Raw genomic sequence first — 20,168 nt, forward strand, 5'->3', positions numbered from 1 at the left:
GCCTATTGTAAATTGTCAATTTTATTCCTTCTTTTTATTCATATGTGCATACAGTGCTTTGGTCATTTCTCCCCCTGCCCCCATCTCCTCCCTTACCACCCAATCCGGCCCCTCCCTCTCCCCTCCACCCCCTTGATACCCGGCAGAAACTATTTTGTCCTTATCTCTAATTTTGTTGAAGAGAGAGTATAAGCAATAATAGGAAGGAACAAGGGTTTTTGCTAGTTGAGATAAGGATAGCTGTACAGGGAGTTGACTCACATTAATTTTCTGTGCGTGTGTGTTACCTTCTAGGTAAATTCTTTTTGAGCTAACCTTTTCTCTAGTTCCGGTCCCCTTCTCCTATTGGCCTCAGTTTCTTTTAAGGTATCTGCTTTAATTTCTCTGCGTTGAGGGCAACAAATGCTAGCTAATTTTTTAGGTGTTTTACCTATCCTCATATCTCCCTTCTGTGCTCTCGCTTATATCTTGTGATCAAAGTCCAATCCCCTTGTTGTGTTTGCCCTTGACCTAATGTCCACATATGAGGGAGAACATATGATTTTTGGTCTTTTGGGCCAGGCTAACCTCACTCAGAATGATGTTCTCCAGTTCCATCCATTTACCAGCTAATGATAACATTTTGTTCTTCTTCATGGCTGCATAAAATTCCATTGTGTATAGATACCACATTTTCTTAATCCATTCATCAGTGGTGGGGCATCTTGGCTGTCTCCATAACTTGGCTATTGTGAATAGTGCTGCAATAAACATGGGTGTGCAGTTGCCTCTGGAGTAACCTGTGTCACAGTCTTTTGGGTATATCCCCAAGAGTGGTATTGCTGGGTCAAATGGTAGATCGATGTCCAGCTTTTTAAGTAGCCTCCAAATGTTTTTCCAGAGTGGTTGTACTAGTTTACATTCCCACCAACAGTGTAAGAGGGTTCCTTTTCCCCCACATCCTCGCCAACACCTGTTGTTACTGTTGTTGCTAATGATGGCTATTCTAACAGGGGTGAGGTGGAATCTTAGTGTGGTTTTAATTTGCATTTCCTTTATTGCTAGAGATGGTGAGCATTTTTTCATGTGTTTTTTGGCCATTTGAATTTCTTTTTTTGAGAAAGTTCTGTTTAGTTCACTTGACCATTTCTTTATTGGTTCACTAGTTTTGGAAGAATTTAGTTTTTTAAGTTCCCTGTACATTCTGGTTATCAGTCCTTTGTCTGATGTATAGTTGGCAAATATTTTCTCCCACTCTGTGGATGTTCTCTTCAGTTTAGAGACCATTTCTTTTGATGAACAGAAGCTTTTTAGCTTTATGAGGTCCCATTTATCTATGCTATCTCTTAGTTGCTGTGCTGCTGGGGTTTCGTTGAGAAAGTTCTTACCTATATCTACTAACTCCAGAGTATTTCCTACTCTTTCCTGTATCAACTTTAGAGTTTGTGGTCTGATATTAAGATCCTTGATCCATTTTGAGTTAATCTTGGTATAGGGTGATAAACATGGATCTAATTTCAGTTTTTTGCAGACTGCTAACCAGTTTTCCCAGCAGTTTTTTTGAAGAGGCTGCTATTTCTCCATTGTATATTTTTAGCTCCTTTGTCAAAGACAAGTTGGTTATAGTTGTGTGGCTTCATATCTGGATCTTCTATTCTGTTCCACTGGTCTTCATGTCTGTTTTTGTGCCAGTACCATGCTGTTTTTATTGTTATTGCTTTGTAATATATTTTGAAGTCAGGTATTGTGATACCTCCTGCATTGTTCTTTTGACTGAGTATTGCCTTGGCTATTCGTGGCCTCTTGTGTTTCCATATGAATTTAACAGTAGATTTTTCAATCTCTTTAATGAATGTCATTGGAATTTTGATGGGAATTGCATTAAACATGTAGATTACTTTGGGGAGTATCGACATTTTTACTATGTTGATTCTACCAATCCATGAGCATGGGAGATCTCTCCACTTTCTATAGTCTTCCTCTATCTCTTTCTTCAGAAGTCTATAGTTTTCCTTGTAGAGGTCTTTCACATCTTTTGTTAGGTTTACTCCTAGGTATTTGATTTTTTTTGAGGCTATTGTAAATGGAATTGTTTTCATACATTCTTTTTCCGTTTGCTGATTGTTAGTGTATAGAAATGCTAATGATTTTTCTATGTTGATTTTATATCCTGCTACCTTGGTGTAGCTATTGATGGTGTCTAGGAGATTCTGAGTAGAGTTTTTTGGGTCTTTAAGGTATAGGATCATGTCGTCTGCAAATAGGGATATTTTGACAGTTTCTTTACCTATTTGTATTCCTTTTATTCCTTCTTCTTGCCTAATTGCTCAGGCTAGGAATTCCAGTATAATGTTGACTAGGAGTGGAGATAGTGGGCATCCTTGTCTAGTTTCTGATTTTAGAGGGAATGGTTTCAGTTTTTCTCCATTAAGTCTAATGCTGGCTGTAGGTTTGTCATATATAGCTTTTATAATGTTGAGGTACTTTCCTTCTATTCCTAGTTTTCTTAGAGCTTTTATCATGAAATGATGTTGGATCTTATCAAAGGCTTTTTCTGCATCTATTGAGATGATCAAGTGGTTTTTGTCTTTGCTTCTGTTAATGTGGTTTATTACGTTTATTGATTTTCGTATGTTGAACCACCCCTGCATCCCTGGGATGAAGCCTACTTGGTCGTGGTGAATAATCTTTTTGATGTATTGTTGAATTCGGTTTGCCATTATTTTGTTGAGGATTTTTGCATTAATGTTCATTAAGGAAATTGGCCTATAGTTCTTCTTTTTGGAGGTGTCTTTGCCTGGTTTTGGGATAAGTGTAATACTGGCTTCATAAAATGTGTTTGGCAGTTTTCCTTCCCTTTCTATTTTGTGGAACAGTTTAAGGAGGGTTGGTATCAGTTCTTCTTTAAAGGTCTGATAGAATTCAGCAGAGAATCCATCAGGTCGTGGATTTTTCTTTTTGGGGAGACTCTTGATTGCTGCTTCAATTTCATTTTGAGTTATAGGTCTATTCAGGTGATTAATTTCCTCTTGGTTCAGTTTTGATGATCATATGTATCTAGAAATCTGTCCATTTCTTTAAATTTTTCAAATTCTTTTGAATATAGGTTCTCAAAGTAGTCTCTGATGATTTCCTGGACTTCCATGGTGTTTGTTGTTATCTCCCCTCCACCCCTCTTCGGCACTCAGTGTGCCCCACCATCTTTGCTACGTGTCTTCATTGTTCTTATTGCTTATTACTCAGTTTCTCTTTTTTTCCTTGGGTGGGGTCGGTCTGTCCAGGGGGCTATGCTGATCTGGCCCAGGGTTGTCTCTGGGAGTACCGCGTACCAGTTAGCTCACCTTGTGGTCTTTGTCTTCCCAAGCTGTCAGGGCGCGGGCGACTGGCGGTGGCCCGAGGGCCGTCCTGGTTTCTCCGTTCAACGTGAAGTGGAGATGCTCTGTGCAGTCTGGAGGTGTGGAGAGGCCAAAGTTTTGCCTCTTCTTGGTGGTTTTGCCTGCATGCCTGCAAGGTGTGTCTCCAGTGTCTCTCCAAGAATTCAGTTTAGGAGGCATGCTTTCTGCTTCCTCCCTCTAGCCGCCATCTTGGAATCTACCAATTTTCATCATTAATTCATTTATCTCTTATTTATAGTGTTCTCTGTTTCATTTTGATGTTTATGGCTCCTCTGATTTCGTTTATTTGTTTTTGTGTTTTCTCATATTGTTTATTTTTGTTGTCTTGGAATGTCTTGAGTGCCACCTGTATTTTTTGGTTGACCATGTTAGTAACATCTCTATGAAATTCTTGTTGATTACTTCCAGGATTTCTTCTTTCAGGGTGATCTTGTGGGCTTCATTGGGTTCCTTGGTATAGTTTATCTTTGTTTTGTTGGAGTCTGGATCATTTCCCTCTGAATCCTGTACTGATTTGTTTTTGGGGGGAGAATGGTTTCCACCCCTTTTTTGTCTTTCCATAGTTGCACTAGGTACTGTTTCTTTCCCTGTACTATGTGTAATGTAGTATTAGCTGAGTTACAATAGTAAAGCTAGCAAAACTAAGAAGGAGAAAAAAGAGAAAGGTAGAGAAAGCAGAAAAAAAACCCCAAATTAGTAAAATCAGAAATGCGAAAGAGGAGGTAACAACAAACCCCACAGAAATCTGGGAAATCATCACAGACTACTTTAAGAGCCTGTTCTCTAATAAATTTGAAAATTTTGAAGAAATGGGCAGATTTCTAGATACTTATGGTATCCAAATATGAACCAAGAGGATATTAGTCACCTGAATAGATGTATAACAGTAAACGAAATTGAAGCCGCAATCAGGAGTCTCCCAAAAAAGAAAATCCCAGGACCTGATGGATTCATTGCTGAATTCTATCAGAAGTTTAAAGAACTAGTACCAACCCTCCTTAAACTGTTCCACAAAATAGAAAGGGAAGGAACATTGCCTAACTCATTTTATGAATCCAATATTACTGTCATCACGAAACCAGACAAAGACACATCCAGAAAGGAAAACTATAGGCCAATTTCCTTAATGAATATCGATGCAAAAATCTTCAATAAAATAACAGCAAACTGACTCTAACAACACATCAGAAAGATCATACACTGTGACCAAGTTGGGTTCATCCCAGGGATGCAGGAGTGGTTCAACATAACGCAAATCAATAAATGTAATATAGCATATTAATAGAAGCAAAGACAAAAACCACTTGATCATCTCAATAGATGCTGAAAAAGCCTTCAAGAAGATCAAACACCACTTCATTATAAAAGCTCCAAGAAAACTAAGAATAGAAGGAATGTACCTCAATATTGTAAAGGCTATATATGACAAACCTGCAGCCAACATCATACTTAATGGTGAAAAACTGAAACCATTTTCTCTAAAATCAGGAATGAGACAAGGGTGCTCACTATCCCCACTCCTATTCAACATAGTACTGGAATTTCTAGCTAGAGCAATTAGTCAAGAAGAAGAAATAAAAGGAATACAAATAGGTAAAGAAACTGTCAAAATATGCCTATTTTCAGATGATATGATTCTATACCTTAAAGACCCAAAAAACTCTACACAAGAAATCTTAGACACCATAAACAGGTTTAGCAAGGTGACAGGATACAAAATCAACTTACAAAAATCCTTAGCTTTTCTATACACCAACAACGAACAAACTGAGAAGGATTATATGGAAACAATTCCATTTACGATAGCCTCAAAAAAATCAAATAGTTAGGAGTAAACTTAACAAAGAATGTGAATGACCTGTACATGGAGAACTACAAACCCCTGAAGAAAGAGATCAAGGAAGACTACAGAAGATGGAAAGATCTCCCATGCTCATGGATTGGTAGAATCAGCATAGTAAAAATGGCTATGCTACCAAAAGCAATCTACATGTTTAATTGCAATTCCCATCAAAATCCCAATGACTTTCATCACAGAGATTGAAAAATCTACCCTAAAGTTCATTTGGAAACACAAGAGATTTTGAATAGCCAAGGCAATACTCAGCAAAAAGAACAATGCTGGAGGTATCACAATACCCGACTTCAAACTATATTACAAAGCAATAGCAATAAACTTAAAAAGCTAAACATTGATCTACCATTGATCCAGCAATACCACTCTTGGGGATATACCCAAAAGACTGTGATACAGGTTACTCCAGAGGCACCTGCACACCCATGTTTATTGTGGCACTATTCACAATAGCCAAGTTATGGAAACAGCCAAGATGCCCCACTACTGACGAAAGGATCAAGAAAATGTGGTATCTATACACAATGGAATTTTATGCAGCCATGAAGAAGAACGAAATATTATCATTTGCTGGTAAATGGATAGAATTGGAGAACATCATTCTGAGTGAGGTTAGCCTGGCCCAAAAGACCAAAAATCATATGTTCTCCCTCATATGTGGACATTAGGTCAAGGGCAAACACAACAAGGGGATTGGACTTTGATCACAAGATACAAGCGAGAGCACAGAAGGGAGATATGAGGATAGGTAAGACACCTAAAAAATTAGCTAGCATTTGTTGCCCTCAATGCAGAGAAATTAAAGCAGATACCTTAAAAGAAACTGAGGCCAATAAGAGAAGGGGACCCAGAACTAGAGAACAGGTTAGATCAAAAAGAATTAACCTAGAAGGTAACACACATGCACAGGAAATTAATGTGAGTCAACTCCCTGTACAGCTATCCTTATCTCAACTAGCAAAAACCCTTGTTCCTTCCTATTGTTGCTTATACTCTCTCTACAACAAAATTAGAGATAAGGGCAAAATAGTTTCTGCAGGGTGTTGAGGGGGTCGGGGGGAGAGGTAGGGGGCGGGGGTGAGGGTGGGGGGGAGAAATGACCCAAACATTGTGTGCACATATGAATTAAAAAAAAAAAGCAGTAGCAATAAAAACAGCATGCTACTGGCAGAAAAACAGACATGAAGACCAATGGAACAGAATAGAGGACCCGTATATGAATCCACACAACTATACCCATTTTATTTTTGACAAAGGTGCCAAAAATATACATTGGAGAAAAGACAGCCTGTTCAACAAACATTGCTGGGAAAAGTGGTTTTCCATCTGCAAGAAACTGAAACTAGATCCATACCTATCACCCTATACTAGTATCAACTCAAAATGGATCAAGGACCTTAATGTCAGACCCAAAATTCTAAAATTAGAATAGGAAAGAGCAGGAAACACTCTGGAAGTAATAGGTGTAGGCAAGAACTTCCTCAATAGAACCCCAGCAGCTCAATATCTAAGAGAAAGAATGGACAAATGGGAGTTCATAAAATTAAAAAGCTTCTGCAGAACAAAAGAAATGTTCTCTAAACTGAAGAGACCACACAGAGTGGGAGAAAATATTTACATTAAGCAAAGTACTGATAACCAGGGAACTTAAAAATCAATGAACCAATTAACAAATGGGCAACTGAACTAAACAGAACTTTCTCAACAGAAGAAATTCAAATGGCCAAAAAACACATGAAAAAATGCTCAGCAACTCTAGCCATAAAGGAAGTGCAAATCAAAACCACACTAAGATTATACTTCACCTCTGTTAGAATTGCCATCATCAAAAAGACCACCAACAACATGTGTTGGTGAGGATGTGGGGAAAAAGGAATCCTAGTCCACTGCTGATGGGAATGTAAGGTGGTGCAACCACTCTGGAAAAAATTTGGAGGCTTCTTAAAAATCTAAACATAGATCTGCCATATGATCCAGTAATCCCCTCCTGAGGTATACCCAAAGAAATGCAACACAGGTTACTCCAAAAGCATCTGCACACCCATGTATATTGTGGCACTATTCACAGTAGCCAAGTTTCGGAAACAACCAAGATGTCCGCGACTGATGAATGGATCAAGAAAATGTGGTAATTATACATAATGGAAGTTTACTCAGCCATGAAGAAGAATGAAATCTTATCATTCGCAAGTAAATGGATGGGACTGGAGAACATCATTCTGAGCATGTTAGCCAGGATCAGAAGATCAAAAATTGTATGTTCTCCCTCATATGTGCTCTTTAGATCTAGGGCAAATACAGCAATATTGTTGGACTTGGGTCACATGGCAAGGGGAGAGCACATCCGGGAGATAGGCAAATAGGTAGAAAACCCAAAACATGAAAGCGTTTGATGTCCCCACTCCACAGGAACTAATACAGACACCTTGAAGCAACAAAGGTCAACATGAGAAAGGGATCAGGAACCAGTGTAAAGATCACTTAAAGATGAATCAACTTGGGTTGTAACACATTTGTACATGGAAGCAATGCTAGGAATTTCTCTGTATAGCTATCCTTAACTCAACTAGCAAAAACACTTTGTCTTTCCTATTGTTGCTTATGTCCTCTCTCCAACAAAATTAGAGATAAGGGCAGAACAGGTTCTTCCTGAAAGCCCCGGGGGAGAGGGGGGGTAGTGTGGGGAAGGAGGTGGGGGGAGAAATGACCCAAACAATGTATGCACATGCGAATAAATGAATAATAAAAAAAAAGATAGAAAAGAAGTATCAGAGAAGTTAGTATGTAGTAACTGGAGGAGAAAGAATTCAAACCCAGATAACGTGGATCCTACCACTCCTAAGGGTGCCTGCTGTGCTCTACTGCCCAGTTATATCCATAGTGAGTGTCTTTTTCTCACTGCTTTTGTTGTTCTTACAAGTATGTGAACAAGAGAGATATAAGTTCTACTAGTGAGATACCAAACTGCCGCTTAAACATGACATCATAGAACCAGAGTAATTCATATATGTTAGTGTTATCAGCTACATCGTAGAGAGCTTTGTGGAAACCTGTACACACTAGTTATGATTCCCTTTAGTAATTTATGCTTGTTTTTTTCCTTATAATGTTTATTTTCAACAAAAATTAATGATGTGATTTATAAATTGGAATGTTAATACACTGCTTAAGCCATAAAATAAGTGAAAATTGAATTCCTTTTTGACACATTACTTAGATCATCTCACTTAAGGCCTTTAATATACTGCAAAAGTCAACACTTTTTATAGTCTCGACCGTGGACAGATGTCCTATGGTGGTTTTGATCTTATTTTTATGGAGATAGTGTTTTATTGCAAGTCTGATGTGGAAAATGAAAGTATAACCAAAAGAAAATAATTAAATGATCTTGAAGTGATATTATTAAAGTATTTTATGGCTTGGCCTACATTTTCTTAGAAAATTTATTTACATTACCTCTGACTTAAATCACTAAAAAATTCTTTTAGACAAAGCTAATATCTTTGTGCAGTCCTCTTTCATTTTGATATTTGTTTCTTTTTAACTGCAGCTCAGTTACTTAAGAATTTCCTTGTTGTCAGGGAATTATCTATAAGCTAATACTTTGTATGTGTGGTTTCCAGTGTCAATTAGAGAAGAAAGGAATTCATCCCAGTTTGAATTAGATAAAATCCATCTAGTTTATAAGTTTCCTTTTTTTGAATTGTGATGTAATTTTGGATTTATATTTTTTTGTAAAATATATTCTACAAATTGCATTAGTGGATAATCACTCTGTTATGCATTTAAATGGCAACCAACTATAAGACCATCATCTTAACAAAAACAAGTATGATTGTGTAGAATTCTTCTCACTTGGACTTAGATATTGGACTACTGAGTTATATATCCCAGCTTATATAAATGAGAGGTTGTCTTCACAGTTCAGTGACAAACACAACAAACCCAGCAACTTCACTTAAAAAGATGGCTGTTTTTTAAATTACTTTATGCTATATTAAATTAATACTCTACTATTCAGTACTAGTTCTTGCAGTGTGTCAGACTGTAACCCAACTTCCCTAGTTCCCTAAATTCCTGACATAAGACAGTGCAGCACTATGACTATGTGTCTGTGTGGCTTGGATTTGTTCATTGCTCACTAAGCAGAATCTTTCTTTAAAAAACATTGTGTAAAGAGTCTAGAAATACTTGAAATGGTAAAGAACTTTTTGCTTTGTGGTAGTACGGGGTTTGAACTCAGGTTGAACTGGGCAGGCACCTATCACTTGAACCACTCCATTAGCCCTTTTTTTGTGTGTGGGTTATTTTTGAGGTAGGGTGTCATTTTATGCCTAGTACTGAACTGAAATCCTCCTATTTGTGCCTCCTTGTGTAGCTGGGATGACAGGCATACCACCCTATCTAACTATTGGTTGAGATGGGGTCTCATGTACTTTTTTTGTCCAGACTAGCCTTGAACCACCATCCTCTCAGTCTTCACCTGCTGAGTAGCTAGGATTCAGGCTTCAGCCAACATGTCAGGCAAAGTGGTAAATAGCTTTTAAGAAATGACTTTTTCTTGGAAAATCTTAGCAAAATTTTTCATGGAGTTCTCCATATTCTTAAATTGCCAGCTGAAGTCTTATTTAATAAATTGTGTAAGCACTTTGAGATAATCTTTTGTTAAGACGTTTTATCAACTCTTGATCAAATAATGACAGCAAGGTAATTTCAGTTGTATCTAAAAACTGGCTTGTTTATGGAAAACATGCTTTTGCATGAGTCTGGAAGAATTTGACGTGAAGGAAGTTTGAGTTCATTTGTTGTGAACCCAAGGCTTGCACAGCAGAATTATGTTGGCAAGAAAGATGTTAGTCATTTTTACAGATCCACTGTGTGAGTTCCATTCTTCTTGGGAAAGAATCACTTGATGGAATAGATTCTTGAGCTAGATGTTTTTTTCCAGCAGAAATAGGACATAAATATTAAGAATTATTAATGGTAATGGATTTTTAACTTGGTACTTACAGCTAGAAGCAAGAATTCAGACATATGTATTTATGTAAATGATTTAAGCTAATACAAATAAATAACCCTTAATACACACTGAGAGCAGCTGCTCTTTTGCTCAAGTTGAGAAAAACATTCTTGAATACATGAATGTGGATTTATTCATCACAATCATTAAAGCTGCATATGTAGGAAGATTTATAAATAACATTCTTTTTTATTATAAAGTTTGGGTAGCATTCATAAAGTCTTAATTTTGCTCTCCATTCTTTTTCCCTATAGGCTTGTGACTCCAGAGCAGCCACCAAAGTCCAAGTTCCTGACCTTAGGGTCTAAATTCCGCTATAGTGGCCGCACCCAAGCACAGACCCGTCAGGCAAGCACCCTCATAGACAGGCCAGCACCACACTTTGAGCGTGCTTCTAGTAAACGGGTCTCCAGGAGTCTAGACGGAGGTAAACACATTTATAATCATTTTGGGTTCCATTCATCTTTCTCTAGTCCAGCCAGGTGAGAAAATGGGAGTCTAGTTAATGAGACCATTAGACATATCCTAGAAGGATACACTGCTTTTTCCCCAAGTAAACAAAATGCCATTGCTCTCAGAAAAAAAAAATTTTGTAGCATTTTCAAGTCGTCATTCTGATCATATGCTTTCTTTGTATTGTTAGTGCACACAAATGTTTATTTAACAGTTCTTGTTTGTGTTCATGTGATGTTTGCTGAATGCGTTTTTCATGGTTTTACTTGATTATTTTTTGTATGTTAGCATATGAACCTTAATGCAAATGAATGTAAAACATTTCAAATATCATCAGATTTTGAGTTAGGTGTACTGAAGCTTACGAGAGTATGAGGTGCCATTCACAGCCCCAAGGGATTAGTTTTAAGTACAGTATTTTAACAAAAAGAAAGGAAATATAATGTGTTCTTTGTTCTTTAAGAGGAGATATGTATAAATGTAATTTCTTTTCTCTTGGAATTCTAATAAGCTGTGTGTCATTTTATGTAAAGTATACATGGAAGTAAATTGATCTTGCTTCTATTTTATTGCCTGGTCAATTTGGGATTATTAGTAGGCTTCCTACAAAAGCTGAGGTGAAAAGCTGAGGTTAAAATGCTTTATGAAAGACTTCCGTTTTCTTTCTACAAAACAGAAAAAAATTTGGTATAGTTTAGTTTTTCTTTCCTTTTTTTTTGTTGGTGGGGTCAGTGCTGGAGTTTAAACTTGGCTTTGAACTTGTAGGCAGATACTGTATCACTTCAGCCATGCCTCTGGCCATTTTTGTTTTGCTTAATTTTGAGACAGGGTCTTGCATAATACTCCTCCTTGTTTCCCACATAGCTGGATGATAGGCGCGCACCACCATGCTCAGCTTGTTTTTGCTGTTGTTGTTGTTGAGATGGGGGTCTTGCTAACCTTTTGCTTGGGTTAGCCTCAGACTGCTATGGCTTCTGATTTCTACCTCTAGAGTAACTGGAATTGTAGGCATTAGCCATTTCTCCCAGCTTACATAGTTAATTTTCTATGTGACAAAACAATTTTCACTAGAAAACTATTGGTTATATTTCTAGTAATAATATATTTGAAACTTTTATTTTACTATCACTTACTTGATATATTTCTGAAATATGAACTTGAACAAGTAAGTAATTAGGTAAAATAGACCACACATGTACTAATAGATAAAAAGCCTCTTTCATTAGTGAAGGACTGGCCTTTATTGACCTTGATCTCCTTTTCCTAGAAAAAAATAGGAGAAATGGATTCAGATGAACCCACAAAGACATTTCCCAGGATCTGTTGGTGGGCATTTTGGTATATATAGTTAGTAAATCTTGATTCTTCAGAATCTCCCACATAGTTTTATGAAGCCACATAAAAATATGCAAGGGGACCATGACTTGTGCTTCAAATGAAGGTCCACATTTCTAAATCTAGAGATTTAAATTTAGTGAATTATTAATATCAGTCAACAACTGAGTACTTTTCCTAGTAAATCTAACTAATGTGCCAGCCCATGTAAATATTTTCAAGCTTTGCCTGTAACCACAGAGGATTTATACAAGTATCAAATAAATGTAATCACTGCTGTTTAATGCCCTGAGAGAAATCATTCCTTTTTCTGGAACAGTGTCTGTTTTCAGCCTTTGTTTTAAACTGTGTGGCTCTGTAACTTTTATATTGCTAGTTTTAGTGTTTAAAAAGAGCAATAAACCAGTGCATATTCATTGTGGTATATAAACCCTGCTCAGGGAAACCTACCATCTTGTTTAGGCCATTAGTGCAGAAGGTTATAGGAGTCTGTATCTGAAAACAATGATTTTTACAAGGAAAAGCAACAAACATGGCACAGTAATCTATTATTTTTTCCCTTTGTGTTTTGGACCCTGTAATTCATCAGATGGGCAAGTCATCAAAAGGATTATTGTGTTATTGTGAAAAATAGGAGGCTTTTCTTGCCAATACATGACCAAACAGCCAGTGAACTCTTTGGTTAGGCTTATGTTCTCTTTTTTCTTCTCCCAAAGCAAAACAAGTTTGTGACTTGGTTCTAAGCTTTTTCTCTGTTGTTTTTTCTTCAGTATTTCCTTTCTATTGTTGATATGTGAGGGCTTTATTTTTTCTGTTTACTTTTTAAAGTTAAGCTAGAATAATTTAAATATATTTTAAAGTTTGGCAAATTAAACAAATCCTTTTGTGATTACATGGAAAGTAAAAATCAATGTGATACCTAAATACCAAATGTCAAAATAAAACAAAACCAAAACCTAGAATAGCTGTTTTGAAACAGTGAGACGACTCTGAGAGTAGGAAATTGAACCAAAAAGGAGGCAAATCATTTACAAGAACTCACAACCAACATGCATTTGGGAGTGGTAGAGGCAGTGATTTTTCTAAAAGTGAAAAATACAATAAGCAGGGCCGCAACTTCAATGGGCTAATCAGGAAAGGAAGGCCTCCTCAAAGAAGAACTAGTTCAATAGACTTGAACAATGAGAGGGAGGCAGTCATGAGAAGAACAGGCATTCACAACAAACCTTTTGAGACAGCAGAAGTGGCAGGGCTGAAAGTTTTAAGATAAAGGATTGCTCACTAGAAACAAAAAAGATGAGCCTGATCAGAGCTCATCATCAGGGATGGTGGGCTGCGGTCAGGTCACGTAGGGCCTGCAGGCCATGGTAGAGAATGGTTTTTATTCTACATGCTGTAGAAAAATGTGGGGTGTGTATATTTATGCAAACACATAGGATCGTGATGTTATCTTTTTGAAAAATCATTTGGTGCAAGAGAACAATTAGAAAAGACTGAGACAGAAGGAGGTAGACTAGAGTAGTGCAGGCGAGAGTATATGGTGAGTTTACCTTGGGTGGGAGTAGGCCAGTTGGTCATTTGGTACCATAGGTTGGGCTCAGTGCCTGAGCCCACAAGCTTCTCAGGTTTCTACAGAAATCTCTTAAGATCTGAAAACATTTATTGGCTCTGAGATACAAAGAGAAAATTGCAAACTGAAATAAGTATTTCAAAGTATGCACACAACTTTGTCAATTTCATTGTGTAACTTGTAATTTGATATTCATATTTCATCACATTACATTTGAAGTCATTTCTAGGTCAGGTTTTCTCATTTTGCAGTACGTTCTGACTGCATGTAAAGGATGCTTAGAAATCATAATCATAAATTAAAGAGTTATGCGGAGCCATACACTGTCAGAGGGAAACAGTAAAATCTTGTCAAAAGTTAAAAAACATCAGCTCTAAAAATAAGCATGCGTAATGAAAGACATGAGATACGAGTTCATTTTAATGTTTAATGATTTGGTATGGGCTTTCATAAGTATAAGTACTTCAGGTTGGCAATTTTAAAAGGGGAAGTGGTAGAAGCAGAGATGGAAAGAATCCACTACATTTAGAAGTATATCCAAGGACCCTGTTGAACTTGCTGTGTTGAGGGAATAATTCTGGGAGACTTCTGCCTACATGGCTCCAGCAAATAGGTACAAGTGTGAGAGTAGCATTTGATGAAGAAAGGCAAGATTGGAAAAGAAGCACATCTTGGGCAGGACATGCTAGAAGTGTAGATTAAGAGGAATCTTGTGATACATAGATTGAAAGTGTTTGATGCTTTCTAAGTCCAATATAGCAGGTCACACGTAGCCCCTACCCTCCAAGAGCTTCAAGTCTCAAGCATTTGTGTGATTACTTGGCTTCCCTCAGGGCATGGTACCAGAACAAGCCACAGGGTGGCAGTAAAGCACTTTTTGTACAAGTGAAAGGACCTCATAGGAATTTTGTTGCTTGGGGAGGAACTCTGAGTGGGGAGAGAGGTTATCACTTGCTACTCACTTTGCCTTGCTGAGTGTTGCTCTGCAATATGACAAAAACCTTAACTCAATACACATTTCTGCCCATTTATGGGAGAGATAAAGGAGCACATAAGGACCAGGTTTGCTAGTATGGGGGGTAGTGGTGGAGTCTGTATAGTATTACATTTACTGTAGGTCAGGTTGAGATGTTTGGGAAAGGTGTTAGAAAAATGAAAAATGAACATATAAATCCTTAGCATCTACTGACTTGTCTTTTGGGGTTTAAAGGTTTCTATGTAGAAGACTTTTTTTTTTTTAGCATGTTATTGTTGTTCTGGGGGTACATTGTGACATTTACAAAAGTGCTTAGATCTTGGACCCTCTCCATCATTCTCCTTTATCCCCATTCCCTCTGGAATAGTTTCAACAGGTTTCATTTTTCCTATTCATCTCCTTTCCTTATGTGCTCTCCCCTCCCACTGGTGCTAACCCCGAGACAAGACCTATTTTACTTTCCTGTCCTTCATTTTGGAAAAAAAAAAAAAAAAAGACCTTTTTTTGTTTGTTTTGTTTGTTGTTTAAGGAGTTTCATTATAACATTTATGGAGGACTTCTTAAAATTTGCTGAAGTAAATAATTTTAATAATTAAATAGTTATTTTTGTAATAGGTGAATTCGGTAGGGTTGGGGGGAGGGATGGACAGACCCAAAACAACCTAGAAAAGCTCAAAGAGGCCCCAGAGAATGAAAGTGTTGGTTTACATCGTGATTCTGACATTTTGGCCTGTTTCAGCTGGTGTTGGAGCTCCACCTGCTGGCCAGTCCCATGTTCAGAAGATACCTTTCAAAAATCTGATTTGGTGTAGTTCACTGGATCAATATTCACAATATCATTAGAATTTGGTAAAAGTTTAAAAACGAGTTGATCTTTTCAGAACTCAAGTAGTATTCCTGTTGCCTGTTTATTTAAGAGAGGGTAAGCTTTTTCATAAGTGATGAAGGTCCTAAGGTAATCCAAAATTGTCTTTGAACTAGCTCCCATTGGTGTTGTGGACCAAAATTTTATGAAGGATTTTTCTGGCGCTGGGGAGGTTTCAGCATATGGCCCTGAAGCTGTCAGAACTGCCATGATACAAGATGGGGACGGCCGGAGGGATGTCAGAAGTCCAGCTAAAGCTTCACATTTGCAACTCATTGAAGGAAAGGTATGGCAAATTGCTACAGCGTGTGGTTTCAAACATGTGCTTAGGCTAGAGGCTGTCTGCTGTGTTTTCTATTTCAGAAATAAAATATTTAAAATTTATCACATTCTATTCTATGTTGATGTTCCCAGTTTTTAAATATGTGTAGGCTCTTGCTAGTTTGGAATGTGATCTCTCACCTTGTTTTGATTGTTGTCCAAAGCAAGATGTTTCAAGGTAAATTATATTAGTGCAAGTAAGTAATTCACTGGCCTTCTTGCCTTTTTTAATAATCATCTTATCAATCAAATAAAATCACCAAATTGTAGAACTATCATGTTTTGAAATTTGTATTTGGTTTGTTACAAATAAGTTTTAAAACTGTAGCCTCTGTGTTGATTATTTTAATTATGTTGACTTGAATTTTTTGACATGAACTGAGGTGATCTTTATAGAAAAAATGTTTTTCTTTAATAATGTATAACTGATGAAGAAATTCTTAAGCAAAAAGTTAATTTTTTGTGAATAGTGAGAAGTTGTAGTGTTGCCTTTGGCTTCATTTTGTGTGTGCACCATATTGAACAAAGAAGTAACCTATATTATGTTCTCAAGATTATCACTGTAATGTCATCGTGGGTAGTACAGTCACTTCAGTATTGATTTATGGAGAGCCTTTGAGTTCTTTATATATCTTTCCATAGCTACACGAAAGGCAGCATTTTTACATGCAACATTGGAAGTGAGCACACACACAAACCATACTATTGATTTATCATGTTTTCTAAATGTTAACATTGAAAAATTTAAAGACATACAAAATGAATTTATAAAGGACCTGCTAGATGAAGTAACTTCCATTTCTGTAGGAATTCCTGTATCTATCGTCCCTGACACCCAACATGGAGGTCTCATGGGGGTCCTGTCTTATGCCACAAGGACAAGTGCTTCATATAGCAGGTTACATCAACTCATTTGTATTCTCTTGTTAAAAGGATCTGTGACTATCATGTTGAAAAATTATTTGGCTGAAAATTATTTAGCTAATAACAACAGAATTATGATGATATCACATCAACTGCTCAGAACTTGTCAGATTGTCTTTTTAAAAAATAATTACACTAATGAGACACCCAGAAAAGTGACTGCTTATATCTGAATCAGAAGAACTTAGCATTTTAGGTCATTTCTGTTCCATTTTCCCTGCTTTTAATTTGGCAGATCTAGCTACTTAAATTTGTTTTTTATTTTTTTAAGGACAAAAAATACTTTTAAATTCCAAAGGAAATCTTGCTAGTAATCAGCAAATGTCTGGTTATGGTGGCTTTTTGTTGGTGCTTTGAATATCTTGTCAGCAACCATGTTGAAGAGTAAAATAATGCCATTTGAGTTTCATAGGATCCATATGCAACCAGCTTTTTTCCTTTAAAAATGGATCATTTAATTCATTTTTATGACTGTTAATGTGACTGCTTGAGAGTAAAATTTTCACTAACTACCTATTTCTTCTTTTCTCTTCTTTCCCTTTGCATTCATTTTATCCTTGAATCTATCTGTTGTGAAATTTCATATTCAATCATGGGTTTGCTCTTGAAAATAGACTGTTTGCATGTGTCCACATTCACCACTCATCCGTTGTACTTCATCTTTTTCCCCAAACCTATTGGCAGTCCCTGAAGTAGACTTGCTGTCAGACATTTCAGAGGAAGACCCTGTTGGGGAGGCTGACCAGATCACACTAGACAGCGTAGAGCTCCTTTCCACAGGTGAAACATCAGAGCAAGGGGACACTGAGGTTGGCACACCGGATTCTGACTTGGATCCTGTTACAGCCCCTCCTCAGCCTGTTCATGGGAAAACTCTTAAAGAGGCTGACCACAAGGATTCTGAGTTTGGTTACTTCTTCAGCTTCTGTAAATGTTTTCCCCCTGGCTTTCCCGCTCTCCTTGATGAAGATGGGTACCTTGCTTTCCCCAGCCTCCCCAAGCTCTGGGTCCCCTTCCTCCCTCCTGATGTCCAGCACTATGTCCCTATCACCTCTCCGTCATTCATCCCTTCCCTTATTCTCATCTTTGGGCTGCTTCTCTCTGCTTCTCAGTCCGTACCTTTTTCTCTCACCTTTGCACTTCCTCTGGCTCTAGCCCTCTGCTATCTGGAGGCCAAAGCCACCTCTTCTAATGTTTTTTATGACTGTGACTTGAATGACAAAACAGAGGAAGAGGAAGTGGTTGCTGATAGTCTCGCATAATCTACATTTTTGTGAAATCAGCCCAACTACACTTCATTGTCTCCCTTTCCTAATACAGAGTGTAAACATGTGCATAAATTTTACTGATTGTCCTCAAAATAATACCATCTGCACATCTTCATATACACATTAATTTAGTGCATGAGAGATAAATGTAGGTATATATGCATTGTAGTCCTTTTACCAAGTCCACAAATTCTAAATTGAGGGCAAAGCAATAGGATTATTTTATAAATATCTAGATCATACTAGATTTTTAACAAAAGCTGTAATGGAGAGGAGACCCTGTTTTGTCCTTAAACCACAGTGGATCTGGCTATTTTGCAGAAAAATGTAAATTCTGTTCCTTAAGGATGGAGAGTTTTCTTTTTGCAATAGAACTTAGAATATAGTAGACGTAATTGTAATTGACATGTATTAGCAGTGCTTCTTAGTGTTGTTACTTCTCTTGTTCAAAATCCAAGCTTGTTCTTGCATTTATGAGGCTGTATCTGTAATCTTTACTCCTCACATTTGTAGATCTGATCTCAGAAACCTTTGTCTCTATTATTGTAACATTTGGGTACCAGACAGATGAGTTTTAACTAGTGTTGTTTTTTTCCCTCCTACCCTAAATCATGAAATTATATAAAAGAGTCACCATGAGGTATTTCATAAGGAAGATATTATTCTGTAATCTTTAACAAATATGCATGAAAATAAAGCCTAGCTTTTTGAAAGTTTAGGCAATACAACACTAAGGTTGGGCCTTTTAATGCTTTTTTTATTTAAAATTAGGTTTCTGGTTTGAGGATTTTTACTCCTGTATAAGGCATCTTTTTCTTTTTTTAAAATATACTACATCTGCACTACAAGTAAGTCATTGTCAACATGTGCAGCAGGTTTTCAATTATTTTGATAAAAAAGGGGGTCTGGGTATTTACAGTCTCATATCTTGGGGATACTATTAATACATAGAGTAAATCTCAAAATTCAGAGCAAATCTAAAGAAAAATGTGAAGAAATGCAAATGAATATGTATTATAGAAGAAACCATAATTCTTTAAGTTTACCTGAGAAATACCAGAAATCAACATTTTGAGAATTAAATGTTGATAAAGGAATTGAAAGATGGTTCTTCTAATAGGTTATTGAATAAGTCTGTCTCATTTTTCACCTGTGACTAAAAAAAAAAAAATCTCTCTTAAGATCCCTGCTTGAAATACTTTAATGATTGCTGAAAAAATAAATTTTTAAAAAGGTAAGCATTTTGAACTCTTAGATTTGGCACTGTTATCCTAACAAAGAAGGAAAAGATTGTGTGGTATGAATTAACCTGTAAAGGTTGATTCTGCAGAATCAATATTTTTCTCTCTTGCCATTCTTTTCCTGGTGCCAAAACTTATTCAATGTTTATATTACTCTTAAACTTCCAGATTAATTCTTTTGGGTCATTAATTATTGAGAAATGTCCAGCTTATGAAAGATTATTCTTAAAGAGTTTTTTGAAGGAAAAGACAATATTTCAAGATTACTTTTAAATACCATTTTAATAGGAAAGTAACTAAATAAAGCAATTTTGCTTCAGAGGAAAGAAATCTGTATTTAAATTCGATGAGGAAGTGGCTCAGGTGTTAAAGCGCCTGCCTAGCAAGCATGAGTTCAAACTCCAGTACCACCAAAGAAAAAAAAAAAATCTAATAATGATGAGGCAACGTAAAATTTGATACCTTGTACCATTCCTAGTTGATCTAGACATTTCAAAATAGAACATGTTGAATTATGCCATATTTGCACTCTCATATTTTCATTCCCAAGTTAAAAAAAAATTCAAATGCAAAGCATAATCTAGGGACTGAGAAAGAGCAAAGCTTCCATTCTCCATTCCATCTTTGCAAAGGATCATTTCCATCATTTGTACAACACTAGGTGAAGAAAGATCAAAGTGGCTTAATACTCTGCATCTTCTGAGGGCCAAACAATAAAGGTTGGTAATGCTGCCTCACCACTTAAGTTTGAACACAGCTTCTCTGCACTGATGGAAAAGTTCCCACTAATGCTCCCCTTCTTTCTGGCCACTTGCTGTGCGGCTTTTCAGGCAAAGATGGAAGAAGAGGAAACACAACTGGAGGAGGTGGCTGTTTTCCCCTAAAGTTGACTATGTGGCGGCTGCTGCCTGCCATTATTATTGTGGGGAAGGGCTGGGGAGGGTAGTGGAATGCACTTTCAGAGTT

At 36.9% G+C, this 20,168-nt stretch overlaps 1 protein-coding gene across 33 annotated transcripts in view; it reads left to right on the plus strand.

Annotated features, from left to right (window-relative positions):
• Positions 1 to 20,168, plus strand: part of Epb41l2 (erythrocyte membrane protein band 4.1 like 2) — a 199,187-nt gene that overhangs the window by 139,633 nt on the left and 39,386 nt on the right. For 32 of the 33 annotated variants that reach the window (XM_074074649.1, XM_074074742.1, XM_074074794.1 and 29 more), the window contains 2 exons: positions 10,504 to 10,676; positions 15,565 to 15,734. In XM_074074649.1, the coding sequence (XP_073930750.1) occupies positions 10,504 to 10,676; positions 15,565 to 15,734 (343 nt within the window). Of the gene's footprint in view, positions 1 to 10,503; positions 10,677 to 15,564; positions 15,735 to 17,307; positions 20,069 to 20,168 lie in introns of those variants that run through there. The other variant, XM_020162568.2, reaches the window with a different exon arrangement.

Source organism: Castor canadensis, chromosome 1 (genome assembly GCF_047511655.1).
Source record: "Castor canadensis chromosome 1, mCasCan1.hap1v2, whole genome shotgun sequence".
NCBI lineage: Eukaryota > Metazoa > Chordata > Mammalia > Rodentia > Castoridae > Castor > Castor canadensis.